The sequence below is a fragment of the Eptatretus burgeri genome, chromosome 3 (assembly GCF_056783735.1).
Source record: "Eptatretus burgeri isolate ZD-2024b chromosome 3, Ebu_testis_v1, whole genome shotgun sequence".
Lineage (NCBI taxonomy): Eukaryota > Metazoa > Chordata > Myxini > Myxiniformes > Myxinidae > Eptatretus > Eptatretus burgeri.
This window is the reverse complement of record NC_140963.1, coordinates 138,717,899-138,740,289: the sequence shown is the minus strand read 5'-3', so window position 1 is coordinate 138,740,289 and position 22,391 is coordinate 138,717,899. Positions and strand designations below refer to the sequence as shown.

The following is a 22,391-nucleotide window of genomic DNA, read 5'->3' as shown; positions in this document are numbered from 1 at the left end:
CGTAGCCTGTCGGAGGTGAAATTAAATTATTCGACCTGAAATAGTTTTGACAAAATGTAATTTTATTAATGCCGTGAAGCAACAAAAATAAATGCATAATTAAAGTAAAAACAGAACGTGAAGAAAGTTTGCATTTATTCCCCTTTGAGTTGTTGGTGGTGGTTCGGGTGAGTTTATTTTCCTCAGTGATGTTTTTCACAAATTTTAGTTCGTAGTTTGCTGACGAACGCAAAGTGAAAGAGTAAAAGCAATTTTAAGAGTGTAACGTACAAAGACCTGACGAAATTTAAAAGAAGATTGTGAAAAACTGCAAAATAATGTGAAACGGTTTCCGTGGTGATGATGACGTCACGCTGAAGGCGGAAGTGTTTACTCGCGGGAAATGGAGGTGTAATTACAAATCGACCAACATTCTGTTAAAATGCGGTTTAAGCGGTAAATTCGTCCATCGTAAGCGAATCCAAGGCCCAAAGCGCCGAGTTTACATCGAAAGGGGCTGATTTTGCGAGTAAAAACCGATTGGTGGTGTCGGTGCGTCACCCCTATGGTTTGAAGTGAAAGCCCGCCGATCTGGTGCCTCTGACTCTGAGGTAAGAAACTTGTACCTCATGACTCTGAGGTGATAAACCTGCACCTCATGACTCTGAGGTGATAAACCTGTACCTCATGACTCTGAGGTGATAAACCTGTACCTCATGACTCTGAGGTGATAAACCTGCACCTCATGACTCTGAGGTGATAAACCTGTACCTCATGACTCTGAGGTGATAAACCTGTACCTCATGACTCTGAGGTGATAAACCTGCACCTCATGACTCTGAGGTGATAAACCTGTACCTCATGACTCTGAGGTGATAAACCTGCACCTCATGACTCTGAGGTGATAAACCTGTACCTCATGACTCTGAGGTGATAAACCTGTACCTCATGACTCTGAGGTGATAAACCTGCACCTCATGACTCTGAGGTGATAAACCTGTACCTCATGACTCAGGTGATAAACCTGCACCTCATGACTCTGAGGTGATAAACCTGTACCTCATGACTCTGAGGTGATAAACCTGTACCTCATGACTCTGAGGTGATAAACCTGTACCTCATGACTCTGAGGTGATAAACCTGTACCTCATGACTTTGAGGTGATAAAGCTGTACCTCATGACTCAGATGTGAGAAACCTGTACCTCATGACTCTGAGGTGATAAACCTGCACCTCATGACTCTGAGGTGATAAACCTGAACCTCATGACTCTGACGTGATAAACATGTACCTCATGACTCTGACGTGATAAACATGTACCTCATGACTCTGACGTGATAAACATGTACCTCATGACTCTGAGGTGATAAACATGTACCTCATGACTCTGAGGTGATAAACATGTACCTCATGACTCTGACGTGATAAACATGTACCTCATGACTCTGACGTGATAAACATGTACCTCATGACTCTGACGTGATAAACATGTACCTCATGACTCTGACGTAAGAAACCTGGACCTCATGACTCTGATGTGATAAACATGTACCTCATGACTCTGAGGTGATAAACATGTACCTCATGACTCTGAGGTGATAAACATGTACCTCATGACTCTGAGGTGATAAACCTGTACCTCATGAGTCTGAGGTGATAAACCTGTACCTCATTACTCTGAGGTGATAAACCTGTACCTCATGACTCTGAGGTGATAAACCTGCACCTCATGACTCTGAGGTGATAAACCTGTCCCTCATGACTCTGAGGTGATAAACCTGTACCTCATGACTCTGAGGTGATAAACCTGTACCTCATGACTCTGAGGTGATAAACCTGTCCCTCATGACTCTGAGGTGATAAACCTGTACCTCATGACTCTGAGGTGATAAACCTGTACCTCATGACTCTGAGGTGATAAACCTGTACCTTATGACTCTGAGGTGGTAAAGCTGTACCTCATGACTCAGATGTGAGAAACCTGTACCTCATGACTCTGAGGTGATAAACCTGCACCTCATGACTCTGAGGTGATAAACCTGCACCTCATGACTCTGACGTGATAAACATGTACCTCATGACTCTGAGGTGATAAACATGTACCTCATGACTCTGATGTGATAAACATATACCTCATGACTCTGACGTAATAAACCTGGACCTCATGACTCTGACGTGATAAACATGTACCTCATGACTCTGAGGTGATAAACATGTACCTCATGAGTCTGAGGTGATAAACATGTACCTCGTGACTCTGACGTGATAAACATGTACCTCATGACTCTGAGGTGATAAACATGTACCTCATGACTCTGACGTGATAAACATGTACCTCATGACTCTGACGTAAGAAACCTGGACCTCATGACTCTGACGTGATAAATATGTACCTCATAACTCTGAGGTGATAAACATGTACCTCATAACTCTGAGGTGATAAACATGTACCTCATGACTCTGAGGTGATAAACATGTACCTCATGACTCTGACGTAAGAAACCTGGACCTCATGACTCTGACGTGATAAACATGTACCTCATAACTCTGAGGTGATAAACATGTACCTCATGACTCTGACGTGATAAACATGTACCTCATGACTCTGACGTGATAAACATGTACCTCATGACTCTGACGTGATAAACTTTGACCTAATGACTCTGAGATGAAAAACCTGCACCTCATGACTCTGAGGTGATAAACCTGTACCTCATGACTCTGAGGTGATAAACCTGTACCTCATGACTCTGAGGTGATAAACCTGCACCTCATGACTCTGAGGTGATAAACATGTACCTCATGACTCTGAGGTGATAAACCTGTACCTCATGACTCTGAGGTGATAAACCTGTACCTCATGACTCTGAGGTGATAAACCTGTACCTCATGACTTTGAGGTGGTAAAGCTGTACCTCATGACTCAGATGTGAGAAACCTGTACCTCATGACTCTGAGGTGATAAACCTGCACCTCATGACTCTGAGGTGATAAACCTGTACCTCATGACTCTGACGTGATAAACATGTACCTCATGACTCTGACGTGATAAACATGTACCTCATGACTCTGACGTGATAAACATGTACCTCATGACTCTGAGGTGATAAACATGTACCTCATGACTCTGAGGTGATAAACATGTACCTCATGACTCTGACGTGATAAACATGTACCTCATGACTCTGACGTGATAAACATGTACCTCATGACTCTGACGTGATAAACATGTACCTCATGACTCTGACGTGATAAACATATACCTCATGACTCTGACGTAATAAACCTGGACCTCATGACTCTGACGTGATAAACATGTACCTCATGACTCTGAGGTGATAAACATGTACCTCATGACTCTGAGGTGATAAACATGTACCTCATGACTCTGACGTGACAAACATGTACCTCATGACTCTGACGTGATAAACATGTACCTCATGACTCTGACGTGATAAACATGTACCTCATGACTCTGAGGTGATAAACATGTACCTCATGACTCTGACATGATAAACATGTACCTCATGACTCTGACGTAAGAAACCTGGACCTCATGACTCTGACGTGATAAACATGTACCTCATAACTCTGAGGTGATAAACATGTACCTCATGACTCTGAGGTGAGAAACATGTACCTCATGACTCTGACGTAAGAAACCTGGACCTCATGACTCTGACGTGATAAACATGTACCTCATAACTCTGAGGTGATAAACATGTACCTCATGACTCTGAGGTGATAAACATGTAGCTCATGACTCTGACGTGATAAACATGTACCTCATGACTCTGACGTGATAAACATGTACCTCATGACTCTGACGTGATAAACTTGCACCTAATGACTCTGAGGTGAAAAACCTGCACCTCATGACTCTGAGGTGATAAACCTGTACCTCATGACTCTGAGGTGATAAACCTGTACCTCATGACTCTGAGGTGATAAACCTGTTCCTCATGATTCAGAGGTGATAAACCTGTACCTCATGACTCTGATTGATAAACCTGTGCCTCATGACTCTGAGGTGATAAACCTGTACCTCATGACTCTGATGTGAGAAACCTGGACCTCATGACTCTGAAGTAAGAAACCTGTACCTCATGGCTCTGAGATGATAAACATGTACCTCATGACTCTGAGGTGAGAAACCTGTACCTCATGACTGAGGTGATAAACCTGTACCTCATGACTCTGACGTGATAAACATGTACCTCATGACTCTGACGTGATAAACATGTACCTCATGACTCTGACGTGATAAACATGTACCTCATGACTCTGAGGTGATAAACATGTACCTCGTGACTCTGAGGTGATAAACCTGCACCTCATGACTCTGAGGTGATAAACATGTACCTCATGACTCTGAGGTGATAAACCTGTACCTCATGACTCTGAGGTGATAAACCTGCACCTCATGACTCTGAGGTGATAAACCTGTACCTCATGACTCTGACGTGATAAACATGTACCTCATGACTCTGACGTGATAAACATGTACCTCATGACTCTGACATGATAAACATGTACCTCATGACTCTGACGTAATAAACATGTACCTCATGACTCTGACGTGATAAACATATACCTCATGACTCTGACGTAATAAACCTGGACCTCATGACTCTGACGTGATAAACATGTACCTCATGACTCTGACGTGATAAACATGTACCTCATGACTCTGAGGTGATAAACCTGTACCTCATGACTCTGACGTGATAAACATGTACCTCATGACTCTGAGGTGAGAAACCTGTACCTCATGACTGAGGTGATAAACCTGTACCTCATGACTCTGACGTGATAAACATGTACCTCATGACTCTGACGTGATAAACATGTACCTCATGACTCTGACGTGATAAACATGTACCTCATGACTCTGACGTGATAAACATATACCTCATGACTCTGACGTAATAAACCTGGACCTCATGACTCTGAGGTGATAAACATGTACCTCATGACTCTGAGGTGATAAACCTGTACCTCATGACTCTGAGGTGATAAACCTGTACCTCATGACTCTGAGGTGATAAACCTGTACCTCATGACTCTGAGGTGATAAACCTGTACCTCATGACTTTGAGCTGGTAAAGCTGTACCTCATGACTCAGATGTGAGAAACCTGTACCTCATGACTCTGAGGTGATAAACCTGCACCTCATGACTCTGAGGTGATAAACCTGTACCTCATGACTCTGACGTGATAAACATGTACCTCATGACTCTGACGTGATAAACATATACCTCATGACTCTGACGTAATAAACCTGGACCTCATGACTCTGACGTGATAAACATGTACCTCATGACTCTGAGGTGATAAACATGTACCTCATGACTCTGAGGTGATAAACATGTACCTCATGACTCTGACGTGACAAACATGTACCTCATGACTCTGACGTGATAAACATGTACCTCATGACTCTGACGTGATAAACATGTACCTCATGACTCTGACGTAAGAAACCTGGACCTCATGACTGAGGTGATAAACCTGTACCTCATGACTCTGACGTGATAAACATGTACCTCATGACTCTGACGTGATAAACATGTACCTCATGACTCTGACGTGATAAACTTGCACCTAATGACTCTGAGGTGAAAAACCTGCACCTCATGACTCTGAGGTGATAAACCTGCACCTCATGACTCTGAGGTGATAAACCTGTACCTCATGACTCTGAGGTGATAAACCTGTACCTCATGACTCTGAGGTGATAAACCTGCACCTCATGACTCTGAGGTGATGAACATGTACCTCATGACTCTGAGGTGATAAACCTGTACCTCATGACTCTGAGGTGATAAACCTGTACCTCATGACTCTGAGGTGATAAACCTGTACCTCATGACTCTGAGGTGATAAACCTGTACCTCATGACTCTGAGGTGATAAACCTGTACCTCATGACTTTGAGGTGGTAAAGCTGTACCTCATGACTCAGATGTGAGAAACCTGTACCTCATGACTCTGAGGTGATAAACCTGCACCTCATGACTCTGAGGTGATAAACCTGTACCTCATGACTCTGACGTGATAAACATGTACCTCATGACTCTGACGTGATAAACATGTACCTCATGACTCTGACGTGATAAACATGTACCTCATGACTCTGAGGTGATAAACATGTACCTCATGACTCTGACGTGATAAACATGTACCTCATGACTCTGACGTGATAAACATGTACCTCATGACTCTGACGTGATAAACATGTACCTCATGACTCTGACGTGATAAACATGTACCTCATGACTCTGACGTGATAAACATATACCTCATGACTCTGACGTAATAAACCTGGACCTCATGACTCTGACGTGATAAACATGTACCTCATGACTCTGAGGTGATAAACATGTACCTCATGACTCTGAGGTGATAAACATGTACCTCATGACTCTGACGTGACAAACATGTACCTCATGACTCTGACGTGATAAACATGTACCTCATGACTCTGACATGATAAACATGTACCTCATGACTCTGACGTAAGAAACCTGGACCTCATGACTCTGACGTGATAAACATGTACCTCATAACTCTGAGGTGATAAACATGTACCTCATGACTCTGAGGTGATAAACATGTACCTCATGACTCTGACGTAAGAAACCTCGACCTCATGACTCTGACGTGATAAACATGTACCTCATAACTCTGAGGTGATAAACATGTACCTCATGACTCTGAGGTGATAAACATGTAGCTCATGACTCTGACGTGATAAACATGTACCTCATGACTCTGACGTGATAAACATGTACCTCATGACTCTGACGTGATAAACTTGCACCTAATGACTCTGAGGTGAAAAACCTGCACCTCATGACTCTGAGGTGATAAACCTGTACCTCATGACTCTGAGGTGATAAACCTGTACCTCATGACTCTGAGGTGATAAACCTGTTCCTCATGATTCTGAGGTGATAAACCTGTACCTCATGACTCTGATTGATAAACCTGTGCCTCATGACTCTGAGGTGATAGACCTGTACCTCATGACTCTGATGTGAGAAACCTGTACCTCATGACTCTGAAGTAAGAAACCTGTACCTCATGGCTCTGAGATGATAAACCTGTCCCTCATGACTCTGATGTGAGAAACCTGTTCCTCATGACTCTGAGATGATAAACCTGTTCCTCATGACTCTGAAGTAAGAAACCTGTAACTCATGACTCTGAGGTAAGAAAGCTGTTCCTCCTGACTCTGAGGTGATAAACATGTACCTCATGACTCTGAGGTGAGAAACCTGCACCTCATGACTCTGAGGTAATAAACCTGTACCTCATGACTCTGAGGTGATAAACCTGTACCTCATGACTCTGAGGTGATAAACCTGGACCTCATGATTCTGAGGTGATAAACCTGGACCTCATGACTCTGAGGTGATAAACCTGGACCTCATGACTCTGAGGTGAGAAATCTGTACCTCATGACTCTGAGGTGATAAACCTGTACCTCATGACTCTGAGGTGATAAACCTGTACCTCATGACTCTGAGGTGATAAACCTGTACCTCATGACTCTGATGTGATAAACCTGTACCTCATGACCCTGAGGTGATAAACCTGTACCTCATTACTTTGAGGTGATAAAGCTGTACTTAATGATTCTGAGGTGAGAAACCTGTACCTCATGACTCTGAGGTGATAAACCTGTACATCATGACTCTGAGGTGATTAACCTGTACCTCATGATTCTGAGGTGAGAAATCTGTACCTCATGACTCTGAGGTGATAAACCTGTACCTCATGACCCTGAGATGATAAACCTGTCGCTCATGACTCTGATGTGATAAACCTGTACCTCATGACCCTGAGGTGATAAACCTGTACCTCATGACTCTGAGGTGATAAACCTGTACGTCATGACTCTGAGGTGATAAACCTGCACCTCATGACTCTGAGGTGATAAACCTGTACCTCATGACTCTGAGGTGATAAACCTGTACCTCATGACTCTGAGGTGATAAACCTGTACCTCATGACTCTGAGGTGATAAACCTGCACCTCATGACTCTGAGGTGATAAACCTGTACCTCATGACTTTGAGGTGATAAAGCTGTACCTCATGACTCAGATGTGAGAAACCTGTACCTCATGACTCTGAGGTGATAAACCTGCACCTCATGACTCTGAGGTGATAAACCTGTACCTCATGACTCTGACGTGATAAACATGTACCTTATGACTCTGAGGTGAGAAACCTGTACCTCATGACTGAGGTGATAAACCTGGACCTCATGATTCTGAGGTGATAAACCTGGACCTCATGACTCTGACGTGATAAACATGTACCTCATGACTCTGAGGTGAGAAATCTGTACCTCATGACTCTGAGGTGATAAACCTGTACCTCATGACTCTGAGGTGATAAACCTGTACCTCATGACTCTGAGGTGATAAACCTGTACCTCATGACTCTGATGTGATAAACCTGTACCTCATGACCCTGAGGTGATAAACCTGTACCTCATGATTCTGAGGTGATAAACCTGTACCTCATGACTTTGAGGTGATAAAGCTGTACCTCATGACTCAGATGTGAGAAACCTGTACCTCATGACTCTGAGGTGATAAACCTGCACCTCATGACTCTGAGGTGATAAACCTGTACCTCATGACTCTGACGTGATAAACATGTACCTCATGACTCTGAGGTGAGAAACCTGTACCTCATGACTGAGGTGATAAACCTGTACCTCATGACTCTGACGTGATAAACATGTACCTCATGACTCTGACGTGATAAACATGTACCTCATGACTCTGACGTGATAAACATGTACCTCATGACTCTGACGTGATAAACATGTACCTCATGACTCTGAGGTGATAAACATGTACCTCATGACTCTGAGGTGATAAACATGTTGCTCATGACTCTGACGTGATAAACATGTACCTCATGACTCTGACGTGATAAACATGTACCTCATGACTCTGACGTGATAAACTTGCACCTAATGACTCTGAGGTGAAAAACCTGCACCTCATGACTCTGAGGTGATAAACCTGCACCTCATGACTCTGAGGTGATAAACCTGTACCTCATGACTCTGAGGTGATAAACCTGTACCTCATGACTCTGAGGTGATAAACCTGTACGTCATGACTCTGAGGTGATAAACCTGCACCTCATGACTCTGAGGTGATAAACCTGTACCTCATGACTCTGAGGTGATAAACCTGTACCTCATGACTCTGAGGTGATAAACCTGTACCTCATGACTCTGAGGTGATAAACCTGCACCTCATGACTCTGAGGTGATAAACCTGTACCTCATGACTTTGAGGTGATAAAGCTGTACCTCATGACTCAGATGTGAGAAACCTGTACCTCATGACTCTGAGGTGATAAACCTGCACCTCATGACTCTGAGGTGATAAACCTGTACCTCATGACTCTGAGGTGATAAACCTGTACCTCATGACTCTGAGGTGATAAACCTGTACGTCATGACTCTGAGGTGATAAACCTGCACCTCATGACTCTGAGGTGATAAACCTGTACCTCATGACTCTGAGGTGATAAACCTGTACCTCATGACTCTGAGGTGATAAACCTGTACCTCATGACTCTGAGGTGATAAACCTGCACCTCATGACTCTGAGGTGATAAACCTGTACCTCATGACTTTGAGGTGATAAAGCTGTACCTCATGACTTTGAGGTGATAAAGCTGTACCTCATGACTCAGATGTGAGAAACCTGTACCTCATCACTCTGAGGTGATAAACCTGTACCTCATGACTCTGACGTGATAAACATGTACCTCATGACTCTGAGGTGAGAAAGCTGTACCTCATGACTGAGGTGATAAACCTGTACCTCATGACTGACGTAAGAAACCTGGACCTCATGACTCTGACGTGATAAACATGTACCTCATGACTCTGACGTGATAAACATGTACCTCATGACTCTGACGTGATAAACATGTACCTCATGACTCTGACGTGATAAACATGTACCTCATGACTCTGAGGTGATAAACATGTACCTCATGACTCTGACGTGATAAACATGTACCTCATGACTCTGACGTGATAAACATGTACCTCATGACTCTGACGTGATAAACATGTACCTCATGACTCTGACGTGATAAACATGTACCTCATGATTCTGAGGTGAGAAACCTGTACATGACTCTGAGGTGATAAACCTGTACCTCATGACTCTGAGGTGATAAACCTGTACCTCATGACTCTGAGGTGATAAACATGTACCTCATGACTCTGAGGTGATAAACATGTACCTTATGACTCTGAGGTGATAAACCTGTTCCTCATGATTCTGAGGTGATAAACCTGTACCTCATGACTCTGATTGATAAACCTGTACCTCATGACTCAGATGTGAGAAACCTGTACCTCATGACTCTGAGGTGATAAACCTGTACCTCATGACTCTGAGGTGATAAACCTGTACCTCATGACTCTGATGTGAGAAACCTGTACCTCATGACTCTGAGATGATAAACCTGTGCCTCGTGACTCTGAAGTAAGAAACCTGTAACTCATGACTCTGAGGTGATAAACCTGTACCTCATGACTCTGAGGTGATAAACATGTACCTCATGACTCTGAGGTGATAAACATGTACCTTATGACTGAGGTGATAAACCTGTTCCTCATGATTCTGAGGTGATAAACCTGTACCTCATGACTCTGATAAACCTGTACCTCATGACTCTGAGGTGATAAACCTGTACCTCATGACTCAGATGTGAGAAACCTGTACCTCATGACTCTGAGGTGATAAACCTGTACCTCATGACTCTGATGTGAGAAACCTGTACCTCATGACTCTGAGATGATAAACCTGTGCCTCGTGACTCTGAAGTAAGAAACCTGTAACTCATGACTCTGAGGTAAGAAAGCTGTTCCTCCTGACTCTGAGGTGATAAACAGGTACCTAATGATCCTTACGTGATGAACCTGTCCCTCATGACTCTGAGGTGATAAACATGTACCTCATGACTCTGATGTGATAAACCTGTACCTCATGACTCTGAGGTGATAAACCTGTACCTCATGACTCTGAGGTGAGAAACCTGTACCTCATGACTCTGAGGTAAGAAACCTGTACCTCATGACTGAGGTGAGAAACCTGTACCTCATGACTCTGGGGTGAAAAACCTGCACCTCATGACTCTGAGGTGAGAAACCTGTACCTCATGACTCTGAGGTGATAAACCTGTACCTCATGACTCTGAGGTAAGAAAGCTGTATCTCCTGACTCTGAGGTGATAAACAGGTACCGAATGATCCTTCGGTGATGAACCTGTCCCTCATGACTCTGAGGTGATTAACCTGTACCTCATGACTCTAAGGTGAAAAACCTGTACCTCATGACTCTGAGGTGAAAAACCTGTACCTCATGACTCTGAGGTGAGAAACCTGTACCTCATGTCTCTGAGGTAAGAAACCTGTACCTCATGACTCTGATGTGATAAACCTGTACCTCATGACTCTGATGTGATTTACCTGTACCTCATGACTCTGAGGTGATAAACATGTACCTCATGACTTTGAGGTGATAAACATGTACCTCATGACTCTGAGGTGATAAACATGTACCTCATGACTCTGAGGTGAGAAACCTGTACCTCATGACTCTGAGGTGATAAACATGTACCTCATGACTCTGAGGTGAGAAACCTGTACCTCATGACTCTGAGGTGATAAACCTGTACCTCATGACTCTGAGGTGATAAACCTGTACCTCATGACTCTGAGGTGATAAACCTGTACCTCATGACTCTGAAGTAAGAAACCTGTACCTCATGACTCTGAGGTGAGAAACCTGTACCTCATGTCTCTGAGGTAAGAAACCTGTACCTCATGACTCTGAGGTGAGAAACCTGCACCTCATGTCTCTGAGGTAAGAAACCTGTACCTCATGACTCTGAGGTGAGAAACCTGTACCTCATGACTGAGGTGAGAAACCTGTACCTCATGACTGAGGTGATAAACCTGTACCTCATGACTCTGAAGTAAGAAACCTGTACCTCATGACTCTGAGGTGAGAAACCTGTACCTCATGTCTCTGAGGTAAGAAACCTGTACCTCATGACTCTGAGGTGAGAAACCTGTACCTCATTGAATCGGCGTTCGAATACTCTCGAATTTTTTGTGTTGCTCGAATGTTCCGTTCTTCCAAGCAGCAGCCATGACGGGGTCGTGGGATCGCTTGTTGTGTTTCCGTTAAACATGATCGATTGGTGTTGCATTGTCTGACGTGTGTGGATTGGTCGGTGAAGTGAAGAATGGTCCTCACTTCTGAACAGTCCCTGCTGTGCCATCGTTGTGGTATTGGTGGTGGCAGCTGTACAAAACGACCAACAGTTGTGTTAGATAACTAGTGCGATCACTAAGTGACCACGCTGTCACGTGGTCGCAATTTCGACGACCATTTGGGTAAAACTTTGAAATGTGTTGATTATTTGTCCACATAGTCGTGTACGTGACACGTACGTGCCGGACAAGGACATTGGGAGACTTGAGTGTGCCTTCACGTTTTGTAGCTCCTCTGATGGGCTGGATCTGGATTCGGTCCTGAAGCAAATTCGAATCGGCTTGTTTTTGTCACCTGTTCAACCAAGTTTTGTAACAATCCGGCCACAACTTTTTGAGGTATCCTGCCGTAAAATCGTTTTTGTTCCAGTCTCTCCTCTCGATGGTGAAGAATCGCTTGAAAACCTCTCGAATCCGGATTCGAACCTTCACCAAAATCTCACACATTCATCCTTGTCACACACCCAACCTGTCCACCAAGTTTGGGCTGAATCAGTCCATAACTTTTTGAGATATCGTGCTCACAGACAGACAGACAGACAGACAAACAAGGACATTATTAATAATAATAATAATAATAATACGAGTTCCCTCATCAACACGGGAGGCGGCCATGCGGTCCATGAAGACCTGCGCAGTGGTTGCTTGTCCGTGCTCTATCCTATTCAAATGCTGAACATCGAGCAAGGAAGCAGCATGTACCATTATCAAGTCTTCGGTTTGACTCGGGTGGGGTTGCGTTCGAGCCGCAGACCTGCCTGACACGGAGCGGACGCTCAAACCACGACACCACCGAGTCTGGTTCATTGGGAGACATCGACGAGCCTCTGTATGAATTTGGAAGTATGTTTGGAGACGATGGACAAGTGTATGCATTGCGTGGGATTTAACTCTGCTGGAATCCCACCATCATCACCCAGTTGCTTGTATGGGGTGTGTACACCTGCCCAACGCTCCTTGCTGGAGCCATCGCTTGTAAATAGAGCTTTCATTACTGCGTGTATCTCCCTCAATACGTCGCTCTTTCTGTCTCCCATTGTCTGATATAACATATTACCATCTTAATCTGATGTGTAGGGGATGCTGAGATCTACGTTATGTTTTTTTTTTAATTTAAAATCAAAACTCGTAGATACACCCATTAAGGACACGTTATGGGATTTGATAGGTCAGAAGGGTAGTAGAACAATAACAACAATCCTGTGACAGAATGGTGCCAAGAAGCTTCACCGACTGGTTATCAGTGGCACGCCCCCCCCCCCCCCAATCAGTATGTGGTGATGTCGACTAGCACGGTGAAAGATTTGAGAAAAGTCTGCTTTCGATGGGGTCGAATCGAATCGATGGAGTGGTTGAAAGTAAATGAAGAATTTTAAGATGTTGTTAATTATACCAACAAAGTTTTTGGTGACTTTGTGCAAAGCAGTGAGAGAGATAGGAAAACGGACAGATATACGCCATCCTTTTATTATTAATATAGATGGAGAAAAACCTTCAAAAAAAAAAAAGAAGCATTCTCACGTCCTTTCATTCATCAATGGATGATTTAATTATTTGATTCACACCAGCGCTATATTTTGACAAGTTGTATGTATCCATGGTAACAATTGGTACCTTTACGATTTTTTTTTTTTTAATGAGATGACACAATGACGTCCCTGCTTTGACTTTGCTCCCTTGCACGCGCTTTCTTCGTGCAGGGATTACGATATTATTGTTTTCATTAAAATGCTTTTGTGTCTTTACAGGACATCCCTCTTGTGATGGATATTCTTACCCCAGTGCTGAACGATGGGGTGGAGGCAGAAGATGAGTATATCAGAGAGGAAGAAGAGGAGGATGTGGGGGAGGGGGATGGGGAGGTTGAAGGGGAGGAGGAGGTGGAAGAGGAGGATGAGGAGGAAGAGGAGGATGAGGAAGATGATGATCCAATCGGAAGTGATGATGAAGGATGTGAGGGAGGCTTTCGAGGATTTCCAGCTCAACCCGATCTCCCCACGGAATTTTGTTTGTTTGGAAGTGAAATGTTGAGTCTGCCGCAGGACTTGCTGCAAGATGTAAGATTGCTCGATTTAGTTCGTCATCAAATTGCTTACTGTTTGGTAAAGGCAGCAACGCCAACACGGGCTTGTTTGTTTATTTATTTATTTATTTGTTTGTTTCCTTGTTTTCTGTTTACGTTTCCTTCCTTTGTTCATTACCTTCCAATATCAAACGCACATCCTCATCTCGCTCGTCTCTTACTTCATTTTCCTCAACATTCCTCTTCTCATTCTTCTTGTCATCTTTCATGTTCATCCTTCCCATCAGCGTGAGATCTTTCGCTCGGTCTTGTCCATGACGACTTGGCTCGGAGAATTCAACGAGGATGAGCGTTCACGACTCGTGCAACTCCTGCCAAAGTTCCCAGAAACCGCTCCGTTTCCAGGATACTCGGTGCTCCAAGAACAGCAACATACCCTCTCTGAACTTTTCTCAGGTGGAAACTTTGCATTTGGAACCCCCCTTGACCTCGTGCACTCTCAGATGCAAGGTGAGGTTATGAGTCTGTGTGTGTGTGTACGTGCATGCACGCCCGCGTTTTGAGTAGTGAGGGGCGGTATCTTCGAGAAGGCAGTTTGACATGGCGTGGTTAACTCCTGTGATTGCAGAATCTTCATTTGTGTGATAAGGCCGTCTGTATTACCCGATATAATTGGTTGTAATTCAAGTTGATTACTTGTTTGTTTGCATTTTCTGATTCCAGCTTCTCTTACTTGTGTCTTGGGTTCTTCACTAATCCAATGCTCATCCTTTACTTGATTTCACTCGTCCTCCCTCAGTGTACCCATAATTCCAGTATATCATTCAATGCGTGCAAAGTGCACTGTGGACGCGAGTAGTTTTCCCTCCACCCAGTGCCGATGACACCCCTGTACTTTATTTGCACTCAACTTCAGATGGATTACTTCATTCTTCATTCAAACTTATCTTCTTTCTGTCTCGCAATGCCCAGCGGGTTGGTTTAGACCGGATGTTGTGAAGTACCGTGCCCTCTGCTGCCGCACTCAACGTGCCACAGAGCGCCATATGCTTCAGCAGTACCACCACCGTTTACTCAGAGAGCTGGTCATGTCCCGACAGGTATGGTGTTTATGAACGAGGCCACTCCAGGAGTAACCTCGGATTCCTCATGTAAAATCCACCTTTATTGAAGAGCGTGGTCGATCAGATTTGTCGTTGCTGCCCACCGTGAACGCTCTGATGTGAGAGGAATATTCACCATTGTTTTGTTAATTCCTGTGCTTCAAATGATTGGCTTATTGAGTCCCCTGGACTCTGTATAGAATTGATTGATGAATTTTGTGTGGACAGTGGCGTGAAAATGGGAAAGCAGGGGGGCCGAAAAACACCTCAATGGATAGGTTATGAGCTGTAGTTGTGCACCTTGACACTGGTTTTTTGACAGACATGAAGATGCGAGGAAAAAACGGTATTTTTAATCGCGATAATATATTATATTGCGAGATGCCAACCATGACGCTGCTAAACATCGACTCGCCTCGCGGCAGCACCTACCGCTGTGTATCTATTCATGGCGCCACCTGGTGGTCCTCGGGGACTCGTATGTTCAAAAGAACATACCCTTATATTTCTTTGTACCTTTCAATTGTTTTACTCATGTCGTGAGATTATTAAGGCTCGTGCAGAATCACAGTCAATGATGGTATGTATTTGATATAATTACCTCTGCCACTGAAGATGGATGGAGGTTATGTCTTCACCCCTGTCTGTCTGTCTGTCGTTTTTTTGTCTGTGAGCAGGATATCTCAAAAAGTTGTGCACAGATTCGGACGAAACTTGGTGGACAGGTTGGGAGTGTTACAACGACTAATTCATTCGATTTTCGTGAAGATCTGGATCTGCATCCAAGAATTTTTAAGCGATTCTTCATCATTGAAAGATGGGGCCAAAAACAATAGATAGCATGATGTTTCAAAAAGTTGTTGACAGATTATTACAAAACTTGGTGGATGAGTTGGTTTGGTGACAAAAACAATCTGATTAGATCTTGGTTCAGGTCTGGATCTAGATCCGGCCTATCATTGGGATGCAGAACGTAAACTATTCAGCATGACGGAGGTATGCACTCTACCGAGTGCCGTTCTAGTTACTGATGCAGTATTAAGGTTATTTATACTAATAAATGTGTGTGTGTGTGTGTGTGTGTGTGTGTGTGTGTGTGTGTGTGTGTGTGTGTGTGTGTGTGTGTGTGTGTGTGTGTGTGTGTGTGTGTGTGTGTGTGTGTGTGTGTGTTTCCTCGTGTCCTCAATAACTCCAAAACCATGAGACCTAGCAGCCTGAAACTATGCATGCACACTAAGAAAGCTCTAAGGAAGTGCAAGAGTGAAAATTGGGTGTTTGGGTTAATTAAAACACCCCTTTTGAAGAGAATTAACGGCCTTTTTTCATTATATCTTTCATCAGGCGATCCTCGGCAACTTTACTCTCTGGGGTCTTAAGGCGTTTCCTGGGTAACCTCGTTGTGGTCTGAAGCTGCCATGTTTTTTGGATTACTCAACAATGCTTTGACTTGGAACTGGCTGCAATGATTTTTTTTTACGATAAAGTTCCCCCCCCCCCCCACTTTCCTCACTCGTATTAGCAATACCTACGACTCTGGATACATGGCAATGCTTATAAACACCTGGAGACGCCAGCATTCATGGCTTCATTTCATTTGTGCATATGAATAACCGAGAGAATCTGTTAAACTAACCAGAATTACAAAATTTAAGCTCTATAATCAAACTTACAAGCAGCTCCGACTCCAGAATGGAAATTTATCCATTTCGGACATATTTGACATTTCGGTCGTCTCCGTGAGGTGTATGTTTAATATGACGGTTTGGTAATTACCAATTGCGTGCCAAGGGAGCCAGCCGTTTCTTATCAACCGTTTCGTTGGAGTGCTTGCTTGAATGCATAAGCCACTTGGTGAGCGCTCTGCAAGCTGCTTGGTCGTTTGTTTCAGTAACAAGTACACGTCCTTTCAATCTCACATTGATTAGACCTACGTTTCCGCGTTCGTTAGATCCCACGGTGCTGTGCGGTGGGTGCCTCGGGAGGCGTCTCATCCACTGAAAATGTGCAATATTATTTTTACAGGACATCACTTTTTTATATGTATCGATGTCGAAGTGAGAGGTGGATTACAAAATGAGATCGCACAAAAAGGTTAAACAAACAATAAGATCCATCCGACCAGGTGTTCACCAGGTTTGTTCTAGCTGTGAAAGCATGGAGTATCGATCGACATTTTCTGTTCTGTGGCTTGATGCATTTTCAATTGAATTTCACTAATTACCCACTTTAAGTCCTCTTTCAAAGAATGCTGTTTGAAGGCAAATCTTTGTGTTTGTTGTTTTTATTATCCCCCACCGCGTGGCGGAAAGGGGATATTGTTGTCACACAGGTCGTCCGGCTGTCCGTCCGTCCGTCCGGGCGTCAACATTTATAGTCCGGGCGTCCGTCCGGGCGTCAACATGAGTGCGATAACTCATAAAGTGTTCGCCATATCGATTTGAAATTTGGGTCACACATGTACCACCTGAAAAGGAAGAACCCTATTGATTCTGGGCGTGGCCGGATCCAAGATGGCCGACTGGGGCGACCATCTTGAAAAAAATGTTTTTTGTAATAAATGGAAAATCTGATTTCAATTAATTTTGGTTACTACGTTCCTCACCCCTGGGGAACTTTTTCAAGATGATGACCAAATGGTGTCTTGTTTCCAATTCACCTCCCTCATTATCTGGAATATGTATGACCTTTTTCATTCAATGGCGGGGGATTCCCCATCTCCAGGGGTTTCCTTATTTTTTGGAGTAGGAGGCCACCATTAAATAGTAGCAGGTTACCATCACCGCAAGCGAAGCGAGTGCAGCTGTATGGCTGGGGTCCAGGGCCCTAGGCAGGCCCTGGAAGCCGGAGGATCCGAGATGGCTGGAGATGCGTTCTAGCATGATTTCTGACATGAAATAGTTCTCATATTATCATGCTGTTGGGGTGGAAAACTCCACAAAAACAGGTGGTTAGGCCTATACTGGATGTGGTTGCATTAACATACTGACTGACCGACTGACTGGTTGACTGAAATTCAGCTCTTCTGTATAGTTAGTTCACGCAGCTTTTAAACAGGGTTCATTAATTTAAGGCCATGGTTTAGGGCACACCAAGGTGTCTGGAAGATGGAGTATCAAAGCACTTTAAAAGAGAGGCATTTTAGCAACATTTGGGCCATACCTTAGTTCTTAATAGGGAGATGATACTGCACATGGTGGAATACAGTGAGCAATCTGAAGTAAGTGTGTTACATAATAATAGTGTAGATGAACGAGCATTCATTAAGGAAACCATATTCCATTTCACTTCTGTGAGTGTTCAGGGTTTGCTGCATGAATGCTGTGAGCACGAAGGATTAGATTATTATCCCGCCCCCCGGAGGGAAGGAGCGGGATATTGTAATCGTCCGGTTTGTTTGTCTGTTTGTTTGTCTGTCTGTTCGCAACTTTACGGCAAAACAGCTTTAGTAAACACTATCAAATTTAATCCACAGGTGGGCAACGAACCTCGGACGACCCCATTAACTTTTGGATCCAATTGGATCAAAGGTCAAGGTCAAGGTCACGTAAAGATCAAAATCGTTTTTCGCTCATAACTTCGTCAAAAATGATCTGATTTACTTCAAACTAAGCTTATAGTGAACCTTATTCTATTTGTCACTTGTAATCCTACCCATTCCTATAGTGAAAAATGCATATTTGTGAAGATCGGTAGGGTCCGAAGTTTTGGGGGTCATGGTCATCGGTCAAAATTGCAAATTTTCCATTAAAACTAAAACATGGTTACGAAAATACATATTTACGGGAAAATGGATGGCTCAAAAACTGTCAAATTGTATCCACAGGTGGGTAATTAACCTCGGACGACCCCATTAACTTTTGGGTCCAATTAGGTCAAAGGTCAAGGTTAAGTCACGAAAAGGTCAAAATCGTTTTTCGCTCATAACCGTCAAAAATGGTTTAATTGACTTCAAACTAAGACTAAAATATTCCTTATAATCAACATTCAGGTTCAGGATGTACCAAATTTAAATTTGATCCCCAAAATAACTTTATGCCTTAAATGGGTGGGATTTGTTGTGCCTGGCACCACTTGTTATAATAATGTTGGGTAAAATGTGCAAACCAAACTATGAACACTGCAAATTCTGTCGAGATCAGGATCTAAAGTTTGATTGAAGTAATAGACTTATTATGATATTATTTAATTCCAGTAATCAAGGAAGTGTGATATTTTTGATATCTATACAAAACATTTTCAGAATTATACTCATCTTGCATTTCTGCTGTCAAACCAATGACAAACTCATATACCGGTAAACAATATTTCAATCAATCTTTTGTATTAAAATCAAGTCCTTTGGGAATCTGAGTCACTATATATGTTTTATAGAAAGAAAAATTAATTCATAAATGAGATTTCACGTTCAAAAAGTTTATGAGATATTTTTGTGCTGCAAACATTCTACATCCTCAACTTTCAAAACAATGTTGTCCAAATTTCAGGATCATGAATTCACAGTCTATTTTCAGTTGCAAACATATCCAACATCTTTATGATATTATTCTAGCAGGAATGAACAAATGACATAATATGTGATTGAATAATCAATGATTGAAAGTTAGTAAACTTAAAATGTATTTGGGATGAAGAAACGTTCCCTAGCAAAGAACAAATTGTATATGTTCTGTGTAAATTCTTGAAGCTGATGTTTACAGTTCTGTTTAACAGTGTTTAACCTATAGTCATTTAGCAAGTTAAGCAACACAATTGGAGTCACTGTCACTATCAGATGAAATGTCTTCTACATTAAATTGTCGGACTGCTTCATTTTCAGTCAGAGGGGACAATTCTGATTCGACAGGCAAGTCATCAGTCAAGAGAATTTGGGGACATGCAAACGAAGTTGATGGTACACTAACAAGTCCTTGATTTGGGAGCTTCCGTCGAGGTTTTTGGCTATGCCAGTCAAGTACACATTGTCGAATCAGGAGTTCGGCATCATTTGAGCCAACTGGAGGACCATTGATTGAGATTGTTAACAAGGCATTTTGCATGTCATTTTTCATTGCTGACCTCATTCTTGACTTAATACACTTAAGGGCGCTGGCTCCCCGTTCTGGCCATGCATTGGAAACTGGCAGAGACATAAAAATTTCTGCAAGCTCTACCAGTTTGGGGTAAAAGTGCTTGTACTCCTGTTTCTTAGATAAGATTTGTTTAAGTACCCATTCTGTTGGTGTGAGGTTAGATTTTAACGAAAGTACTTTAGCAGGCACGTTTTTTTCCATGAATTTAATTGAAACTTAAAATTGCCACTCAGCAACAACTTTCTGCTGACCAGCTTTCTCAAAAAACTGACCACCAAGTAGGTCAATGTAATCTGCACCATACTCTGAAAATCCATGGCCATCAGCTTCAGGTACTGAAAAAATAAATAAATAAATAAATAAGTTTAAAAACCCCGAAAAATCGGCGCTGAAGTAGGCGGTGACCTTTGACATTTTTTTCTCTGAGTAAACGGCTGCAGGTCGCCGGTAACCGGCTTCTAAGGAAACCCCTGCATCTCTGATGGTATATTTTACTTTATGCGTGTGTACATTTGCATGTGTGTGTATATAAACTGTATTACTCCGATGGCACTTGGCACCAGTGTATGTGTTGTTAGTTATTGGTCGTTGGTTGTTATCTCCATATATGGGTTTCAGAAAGTGCAATGGAGCCCTTCCAGGTCTCAAATTATCCACGTGTGTGTGTGTGTGTGTGTGTGTGTGTGTGTGTGTGTGTGTGTGTGTGTGTGTGTGTGTGTGTGTGTGTGTGTGTGTGTGTGTGTGTGTGTGTGTGTACGTACATACATGCAAGTTGCTGTTGTCTGCCTTCTCCACATGTGGGTGGGTTTCAGGAGGTGAAACATAGACTTACCAGGTCTCAAAGTATGTGTGCATGCATGTGCGTGCTCGCACAGGTTGCTGTTGCCTACTGTCTCCACATGTGAATGGGTTTTTAGGAGGTGAAACAGACCTACCAGGTCTCAAAGTATCCATGTGCATGCATGCGTGCGCGTGTCGTTGATTGGTATCTTCATTTGCGGTTTTCTGAAAGTGGAATGGAATCCTCCCAGGGTGGGCTCAAAAGTATCCACCATTATTTCGGAAAGGGATCACGATTCATGGACCAAGTTGTGAAGTTTTCTCTTCTCAAAGTTTTGTGCCAAGGGCTCTATTCACAATCGTCACTGAACCCTGGACAGCTTCCAACTGGAGTTCGTTTGTTGTAATATTCCCAGGGATGGTTTTTATTATCTCTGTGAGGTTCTTCATCATCTTTTCTGAAGCTCCAACTATCACTGGTACAACTTTGGCAGTCTTGACCTTCCAGGATCTTTTCACTTCATGCTTGAGGTCTTGGTATTTGGTGATTTTCTTGATTTCTGCATCGCGAGTCCAAAATCACTGGTATTAACACCTCAATTGGCAATATCTTCTCTCTGTTTTTTGTACCTCAGTATGATATCTGGTTGCAACGCTTTCTTTTCGATGCTAACGCTCGATGGGATCATCAGGCCGTATGTCAGCGGTACTTGCATGTTTTCAGTGATTGCTTTTGATTCATGTTCCTACCAATTCTTTGGAACTGGGACATCAATGTTTTTGTAGATGTGGCAGCGGTTAACTTTACAAACTCTGGTGTCGTGTGTACAGCTGTTCTGACATGAGTTTTTTTTTTGTGTGTGTTTGGTCATGAAGCATAACATGTTGTTATGGATCTGGAAACCATATGCATTTAAACATACAGATGTCCCAAGAGTCAGTTATTCCGTTAAGTACATGTGAGTCAGGTCCCTTCTTTTGTTCTCGTGGGAGAATCAAAGGTGTGCGTTTGATGTCCTTTTAGGTAGGTTATTACATCTAAACGACCATCAAACAAACTATCCAATAAACCATCCAACAGACCATCCAACAAACCATCCAAAGA

At 43.1% G+C, this 22,391-nt stretch overlaps 1 protein-coding gene across 3 annotated transcripts in view; it reads left to right on the top strand.

Moving 5' to 3' along the window:
• Window positions 1-329: 329 nt before the first annotated feature.
• Window positions 330-22,391, top strand: part of NFRKB (nuclear factor related to kappaB binding protein) — a 92,565-nt gene continuing 70,503 nt past the window's right edge. For 2 of the 3 annotated variants that reach the window (XM_085875842.1, XM_085875841.1), the window contains exons 1-4: window positions 331-590; window positions 14,060-14,368; window positions 14,622-14,844; window positions 15,307-15,434. In XM_085875842.1, coding sequence (XP_085731968.1) covers window positions 14,075-14,368; window positions 14,622-14,844; window positions 15,307-15,434 — 645 coding nt within the window. In that variant the 5' untranslated portion in view covers window positions 331-590; window positions 14,060-14,074. Of the gene's footprint in view, window positions 591-14,059; window positions 14,369-14,621; window positions 14,845-15,306; window positions 15,435-22,391 lie in introns of all 3 variants that reach the window. The other variant, XM_085875843.1, reaches the window with a different exon arrangement.